The 8617-nt window shown below is 45.8% G+C and overlaps 1 protein-coding gene across 7 annotated transcripts in view; it reads right to left on the bottom strand.

The window, feature by feature from the left end:
- Aff1 (ALF transcription elongation factor 1) overlaps positions 1-8617 on the bottom strand; it is a 172999-nt gene that overhangs the window by 41145 nt on the left and 123237 nt on the right. For all 7 annotated transcript variants that reach the window (XM_050155848.1, XM_050155849.1, XM_050155854.1 and 4 more), the window contains 2 exons: positions 3555-3641; positions 2121-2157 (listed from right to left, as the gene is read on the bottom strand). In XM_050155848.1, the coding sequence (XP_050011805.1) occupies positions 2121-2157; positions 3555-3641 (124 nt within the window). The remainder of the gene's footprint in view (positions 1-2120; positions 2158-3554; positions 3642-8617) is intronic.

The raw sequence follows: 8617 nt of genomic DNA, 5'->3' as shown, positions 1-8617 counted from the left end.
AATAAATAAATAAATAAATAAATAAATAAATAAATATTAAAAAAAAGAAACTTTCAAAAAAAAAAAAAAAAGATGCACCACACACAGGCCAACCTGGCAGGTGACTCTAGCTTGTGTTGAGTTAACCTAAAACTAGCTAGTACATTACATTGTTCAATGGACGCTGCCTATCTCTACCTCTCTCCTTCCCCATCTAACAATCAGGTAGGTCTCTCTTTCAGGCCACATTCTCATTAGCATAAAATTTTCAAAATACCGAGAGAGAAAGTGAGGGCCCTTGGGATGACCTGAAGTAAGCACCCATTGAAGCAGGAGAACCAGAATCTGGCAGCCCCAAAGCTGCATGGGGCAAGGGGTGCTTCATCTTCCATCAGCTCAACAGTGGGCTGGACGGGGTAAGGGTTGTCCTTCTACTAGAAAGAGCAGCCACACAGCCATGGCCCGTGGGCAGAACAACAGCAGACAGGCAGAGAGAGCAGGAAGGGAAGAGCGTACACAATCCCCATCCCTAGCTGGGCTGGCACTCGGCTCTCAAGGCTACCACTGAACGGGTCCTGTAGCCTCGGATTGGCTGCCCAAGTGTTGGCTCCAGACAGAGTCACCCATCTTAGTCCTTTAATTTTGCAGCTTACACAACACTGTGGCCACATAATCAGGGCATGGTGTGGAGAGGCCGTGTGGTTCTGACTTCTCTTTTTTGTTTTGGTTTTTCGTGACAGGGTTTCTCTGTGCAGCCCTGACTGTCTTGGAACTCACTCTGCAGACCAGGCTGACCTCGAACTCAGAGATCCGCCCGCCTCTGCCTCCCAAGTGCTGGGATCAAAGGCACGTGCCATCATTGCCCAGTGGTTCTGACTTCTTTATAAGACGGCATTCCATGTTTCTGACAGAGAACAGCATCAGACAGCAGAGGAGGTCAAGTTTCATGTGTGTGCTTGGAAAAAGGAAAAGGCTGAGGCTCTGGCCCAGTCAAAGTTGTCTGACAAAAAGAGCGCCAGGAAAGGCATGATCTAAGACTGCAATCCTTTCAACCCTCGTCTAGAGGGCGCTACTGGGCTTCTGGCTCTTCTCATCGCTTCCCTAGCTTCAAATCTTAGAAATTCAAGCAAGAGATGTCTCAGAGGTTAAGAGCACTGACTGCTCTTCCAGAGGTCCTGAGTTCAATTCCCAGCAACCACATGGTGGCTCACAACCATCTGTACTGAGATCTGGCGCCCTCCTCTGGCATGCGGGCAGAATGTTGTATACATAATAAATAAATCTTTAAAAAAATCAGTTTAAAAAAAAAAGAAAGAAATTCAAGCAAGAAAAAAAAAGGAAGAAAAAAGGAAGTGGGGGGTGATTTAATGCACACACCTCTGTGGGCATTTATTAAACTCCCCTCCCCGAAGCCTCGCGCACAGAGCACAGACCCTGCTATGGAGGTCCTCTGTCGCAGACTAATACTTCATTCATTAGCTGTCATTCACTGCCTGGCATCGTCACTTGGGTCACTGTCTTTTCCCCTTAACTTGTCCTGATGAACTGAATGATTACAAATATCCCCGAGGCCCTGGGAAGGCTTGGCGTGCAAATAAAACATCAGGACGGGACGGGACACCTCACTGCGAGTGGTTCCCTGCTGAAGAAGGCTGGGTCCAGTTTCCAAGGCCGGACAGAGTTTACCGCCCTTGACAAAGGGACCAAGAAAGAATCCCTCAGATGCAGACAAGGAACACTGAGCTGCACTCAACGTAACACGCCAGCAGATGTGGTGACCCATATCTTTAATCCAGCAGAGACAGGCAGATCTCGGAGTCCAGGCCAGCCTGGTCTACAGAGCTAGCTCCAGGACAGCCAGGGCTCAAAAAGCAAAACAACAACAACAACAACAGAACTATGGGTCATGCCATACTAACTTGTATCTGTTTAGAATTTCATGAAAACCACTTATGTCAAATGGTACCTACAGAAGAGAATTGACCTGCGCTTGCTTTCTTTCCTATTCTCTTGTAACAAATTCCTATACATTTGTTACAAAAGTTTCATCATTAAATCTGTTAACATTTATTTTTTTTAAAAAAAAAAAAACAGCATGCTTTGTTTTATAGCATAATACTCAGCTCCAGATATTCACTTACTTTGGCTTTGGGCTGCAGAACTGATGTGCAGAGAATCCTAGAAAGAGAAGTTGTGAAGTTCATCGTTAGACATGTGGGGCCTATGCAGGGCGAACCATTCAGGTTTACACAAACGACAGCTTCATGAAACTCAGATATGGAGAGGTGAAGTGGTGGTGGACGGCATTCACCTCCTGCACTTCACTGAAGACTCAGAGCACCAGACAGACAAGATGGGAAGATATGACTTCTGCATGCAATCGCTTTCCTCCCTTCCCAGCTTTCTACGAATTCACTTTTCCTTCAGTGTTGAACAACCGTATCTGCATAGTGTAAGGCTTTAGTTTAAAACCATTACTAATGGACCTTCTGCTTGCAACAGTATAGTCATAAACTGGGAAGAATGACGACAGTAAATTTGGGCTTTGGCAGGTACAACTTCTGAAAACAGTATCCTGGAAGGATTGCCTATAAATAGGAATGTATGTATACGGGACCAGACAGAATGCAGTGTTTGGGATACATCTGAAGGTTATTTAAAAGTGTACGCTGATGACAGAGAGATAGCTGAGGGGTCAGGAGCACTTCCTGCTCTTCCAGAGACCAAACACCAACAATCTAAAACACCAGTGCCAGGAGACATCGCCCTCTTCTGGCCTCTGTGGGCACTGCAAACATGGGGTGCACAGTCACACATGCAAGCAAAACAGCAATATACTTGAAATTAAATTACGTTTCTTAAAGTAAAAGTCAGAAAGAAAATAATGGCTGGGTCAAGACACCGCTTAAAAACAGGTCAGTGTCTCCTTCATTTGTTATGGCAACCAGGATTAGTGTCAGCTGTTCACTTTAAAGGAAATTTAGGAACTATGAGACATGAGCACTTTGCTCGTATATATTCACACAGATAATTGAGCCTGGAAACCCAAACTAGCAGTAGCCAATCAACCTCAGTTAATTTCCCTCTCCCGGTTTTCCTATCTCTAGAAGAAAAATTCTCAAATGAGACACTGGATTGAGAAGTTCTGAATGCTGTAAGATCTAAAAAAGCTTTGTACAATCCTAAGACATTCTTACCAACAAGAGATGGAGAACAGACTATCTAAATAAAAGCCTACTAGAGTTCTGTAAAAGCTAAATTGTGACCTTTAGCCCAGTCTCCAAAGATTCCAGTTAACAAGACTCTCACAGCAACATCTCAGACTTCTCACTCGTGTGGACATGGGTCTGTCCTACACCCCAACCTCTCAGTGCTGGGGACAATGTGTCTGTCCTACACCCCAACCTCCACATCTGGGGACGCTGTGTCTGTCCTACATCCCGACCTCTCAGTGCTGGGGATGCTGTGTCTGTCCTGAACCCTGATCTCACTGCTGGGGACAAGGTGTCTGTCCTACACCCCAACCTCCCAATGCTGGGCACACTGTGCCTATTGTGATTGATGGAATTCATTACCTTTGTAGGGAAAGGAAATCTGGAGGGCTCGGCGGTACTGGGTGTGTGTATAGCTGTCAGAGGAGGCGGCCACGAATGGGTCATTTCCTAGAAAGAGATTTGGGAAAAGAAAAGGCAAACGTAAGTGGACATCCATCGCCAGTTGGTTCAGAACTTCAATGCGGACGGGTGGGTGATCCACAGAGAGTGCAGTCTCATGGGACAGCTCATCCCGTGTAGAGAACACCTGCACCGGGCTACAGTGAACGCTGAACAGACAAAACTGACAAAAGGCAGATCAAGGACTGAACGGGCCCAGCACTGAACATCGCGGTACACGAGAGCATCAGCAGGTGCCGCCACGCATGGGCAGCCCTGAGCCCTGGCAGTGGCAGGTGGAGCAGGGCAGGCGGAGCTGGGAAAGGCCGGGGCTCAGCACATTCTTCCACCCAGCGTCTTCACTGCGCTTCCGGGAATTATTGAGGTTCAAAGGAAGAACTGAACTTTCCTGCCTGACTTAAACAAACAAGTCATTCAGGCCCCTGGCTTCACTGGGGGGGGGGGTTCTAATAGATTTGACCCTTCCCTGGCACAACTAGCCGATTGCCAGAAGCAGGGAGCTTTACTTTCTCGGATCAAAATTTTCATCCTTAGTCCCTATTTTCTTGGTTAAAAGCAAGATTTCTAGGACTTACAAATGAATAAACTTGTCAGCACTATTATATTTATGTTGCTTTGCTCAAAAACTCAAGGGGTCAGGGAGGTGGCTGTGGACGCCTCTGATCCCAGCACTCAGGAGGCAGAGAGAGGCAGGTGGATCTGTGAGCTCGAGGCCAGGCTGGTCTACAGAGGTAGTTCCAGGACAGCCAGGCTACACAGAGAACCACCCTCACACACACACACACACACACACACACACACACACAGCAAAAACAAACAAACAAACAAGAAACACTTTAAGAGGAAAGAGGTAGGCCAGGCGGTGGTGGCGCACGCCTCTGATCCCAGCACTCAGGAGGCAGAGGCAGGCGGATCTCTGTGAGTTCGAGGCCAGCCTGGTCTACAAAGGGAGTTCCAGGACAGGCTCCAAAAGCTACAGAGAAACCCTGTCTCGAAAAAACAAAAAAGAAAAAGAAAAAAGAGGAAAGAGGTATGGCAGACTAGAAGTGTATAATCATAGAGATACATCTGTATGTGCACACACATGCATGCACACGTGCGCACACTCTCCTTGAGAGAGCTAAATGGTGTTAGACAAGCATTTCGAAATGAAGAAACTCATGTTTTGTCTTTTTTTTTTCAAATATAAAAAAGTAAAATGACCTAAATGACCTAACCATAGAGGGACCAAAGACCGAGAGGTAACAGGCTCCTCTCTCCCTAGATTTCACGTGTTCACACCTGCCTACAAAGAGGTCTGGTCACATGTTCACACCTGCTTACAAAGGGCCCGGTCACATGTTCACACTTGGCTACAAAGAGGGACTTAACAACTCTCTCCCCAGAGGCAGGTGCCAGTCACAATGCACCACACTCCATCCTGTTTGAGTGACATCATCCTGCTTCTTAACAAATGAAGGTCGCGTGTGAACAGGCACGCGTGGTACCTCCCTGGCCCTTCCCTACTGCCCTTGTGAATGTCACAGCAACAGGGGAGAATGATAGACCCTGTGTGTTGTAAGCAATATGACTGATGCGAGATTTGTTTGTTTGTTTCCTTGCTTGCTTGCTTACTATGTATTTCTGGGAAGGCATTCTGCTCTTAACCACTAAGCCATTTCTCTAGCCCATGGTGCAGGCTTTGATTACCAGTTTTACAGGCTGTCTGCTTTGCCCCAACTTGATCTATGTCAGCAAGCAAGAGGGGCCTGAATTCCAGGCATCAGTTTTCACCAAAAAATAAGCTCTGGCCACTTATTTTGTGAGGGCAATTTAAGTAAGTGCTTGGGGACTGGGGATGTGGAGTCAAAAACAAACAAACAAAAAAATAGTAAGTAGAAACAGCCCAACTTTGAGGAGGGACTCTCTGTGTAGAGACCTCCTGCCTCAGCCTCCTGGGTGCTGAGATTAGCGTGCGCACCCCACATCAGCTGCTGCCCTGCGTTTAACTCAAATGAACAGCTTTCCAAGGTTTCAAGCCTGCACCCAGTCAGCTCTTCGCTCAATTGCTCGGCCAGTACACTCTAGGTGTGGGGGCCACTGAAGAGCGGAAAGGCTTCCAAACAGCCTCCTAACTTTTCCAGCAATTTACTGGGCTTGAGCTGACACCTGTGACCTTTGACTAACAATTACTAACAGCCTAAGGCAGCACCTGGAGCAATCATGCAACTTTCAGGTGCAGAAACTCTAGCTGACCCTAATCTCCCAGTCTAAAAGAATTTCCACACTTCCTTAAATGCCTTAGGCATTAGGCAAATTGAGGCCATTCCAAAGAAGAGAAAGTTGCACAGGTCACCTAGAGGCTCAGACTTCACTCCACACCAGCCCTTAGCCCTGCCGGCCCCACAGCTGCAGTCCTGTCTCTCCTCCTTGCTCATTTGAGCCCAGATCCACCTGTTTCTCTAAAACACACACTTGTCTAACCTTAAGACTTCCCACCCACTTCCTGCAAGTCTGTCCTTGCCCCCATCACTGCATTGTAACTTCACCTTTCCTACCTTGATCCCCATGGAAGCAATGATATCTAAAAACCTGTCTGCATAGCGAATAAATGAAGAAGAAGCAGGCGACGATGCTGCTCCATCGGAAGCCAACACCTGAAGGCTGAGGTGATGCCTATGCATTCTCTTCCATGGGCCCCGTAACTGTGCCACTAAACGGCTGACTCTGGCTGCAGATCCCAGGGAGTGCCCTGCTTGCCCTGCTTCCCCTTCATCAGAAAGAACACTTACAGCCTAAAACATGGCTCCACAGAACCAGTGAGAACTGACACCAGACAACACCATCATCTATGGTTGGTTTTCACTCTTAGGGAACTGTCCATGGATTCCTGGCCATCTGGATAGATTGCTGAACTTTGAGCAGGACATTGGATCACTACTGGGGTCCCCTGCTAGCTCAGAGCCCTCCTTTGACCATAAGGAAGCCAACCTCAGAAAGGATAGAGCTGTTTTGTTTTGTTTTGTTTTGTTTTTTCTCTGTGAAAAGGCCCATGTGGGCATTCTTTAGATTACCACTTTTGACTTCCAAATGGGAAAAATGCTTGCATGTTTTGCTCAAGCACCCCCAGTATATCTAAGTGCATTACAGTAGCACTGTGGGGAGAAGGAAGGGAGGGTGGATGTTTTCATTAGTGCCCAATACTATCATCCCTAAAGAGAGGATATGTTTGTCTTATACTAACAAATATCAAAACCTACAAGAAAGCTGGGTGGTGGGGGTGCATGTCTTTAATCCCAGCACTAGGGAGGCAGAGACACATGAATCTCTGTGCTTTGGAGGCCAGCTTTCCCTGGTCTACAGAGTGAGTTCTGGGACAGTATGGCTACACAGAGAAATCCTGTCTTGAAAAACTAAAACAAAAACCTACAAGAAGCACTGCCCATAGAGGGTCACCATCCCAGCCCGTCAACGTTGGTTGGTGAATCCAGAACAGATCACACACTGCTGAAGCATGGTTAACAAAGCTCAGAGAGAAACTGAGGCTCAACCTGAAGATACAAAATGCAAAGCCGCCAGCCAATGACTCCTACCTTGACCTCAGTCTGAAATGGAGATCCTGCCTCCAGGAATCTCAGAATGAGGCTGTGCATGAGAGCTGTCTCCTCCCGTTTTATAATCCTCTCTAGGACTGAGGTTAAAGGTGTGTACTGCCTGGTTTCTATAGCAACTAGTGTGGCTATGAAGATTAAAGGTACGTGTATGGTGGATACTAGGATTAAATGTATTTGTTACCATTACCTAGTCTGTATGTAAGGCTGACCGGTGGAGCTGCTTTACTCTCAGATCTTCAGGAAAGCTTTATTTGTTAAATTACAATTAAAAAGCCACTACACATTGCTTCGGAGAAAATGCTAAATGGTAATTTATAACTAAGACACTATTTTTTGAGTTTATATATGGAGTATTTTAGCACCCAGAGAAGTAAAAGGTGACACCAAAACCTGAGCGAGGTAATTAGCTAAATATTCACTGTCATTGCTCGTTGGCAAGAACATCAGCCTTTAATATTGCAAAGCGCGGCTCAGCAGAAGGACCGAAAAGCCCCGGCTACAGGAGGAGGAATGCTGAGTGCAGACAGAAATGATGCAAGCACCGTTCACATAGCCGCCCAAATACTTTCTGCAAAGATAAATAAAAAATAAATAAATAAATAAAAATTTTCCAAGAAAGAAAGAAAGAAAGAACCAATGACCTTATTTACTGGCTGCAAACAACAGCATTGCTTAGTATTTTCACAATGAAGAGGGTAGATTCAAAGTAAATTTAGGGGTAAATATGTATTTTAGAGGCAAAAATAAACAGTAGAAAATAAAGTCCATAGACTTAGAACTTCAAAATAAATCAAATAATAAAAGACACAAGAATATTAAGACCAACAGAAGCAAATTAGAAGACAGAGTAAGAAAGAAGCACACAGGCCCCCAGTAGCCACAATTACTATATACAAGCAATAAAATAGGTTCTGACTGTCGGGCAGAGGTGGCGCGCGCCTTTAATACCAACACTCGGGAGGCAGAGGCAGGTGGATCTCTGTGAGTTCGAGACCAGCCTGGTCTACAAGAGCTAGTTCCAGGACAGGCTCCAAAACCACAGAGAAACCCTGTCTCGAAAAACCAAAAAAAAAAAAAGAAAGTTCTGAATTCCTAGGAATTCGAGCAAAAGTAAGTCAGATGATAGTTTACACAGTTCTCTGACTTGACAAAAGAAAGTCTGTAGTTCAAAAGAATCTACTAAGATTTTTGTTTTTAAGGAATACATCATTCGAGTGCAAGAACACCAGAGCGAGTGTGCAGTGTATGCATGAGAGCACATTAACAAGAGAGGTTACACATAGAGCGGTGCACTACAGGACTCACAGGAAACAAGGAAAACCAAAGTAACAAAAAGAAGCCGTGAGGAAGTCTAAATATGGCCATCCGCTC

Source organism: Alexandromys fortis, unplaced genomic scaffold (genome assembly GCF_014885135.2).
Source record: "Alexandromys fortis isolate MF-2015 unplaced genomic scaffold, M_Fortis_MF-2015_v1.1 scaffold_87, whole genome shotgun sequence".
NCBI lineage: Eukaryota > Metazoa > Chordata > Mammalia > Rodentia > Cricetidae > Alexandromys > Alexandromys fortis.
The sequence above is the reverse complement of the archived record's forward strand: the minus strand, read 5'-3'. Positions and strand labels throughout refer to the sequence as shown.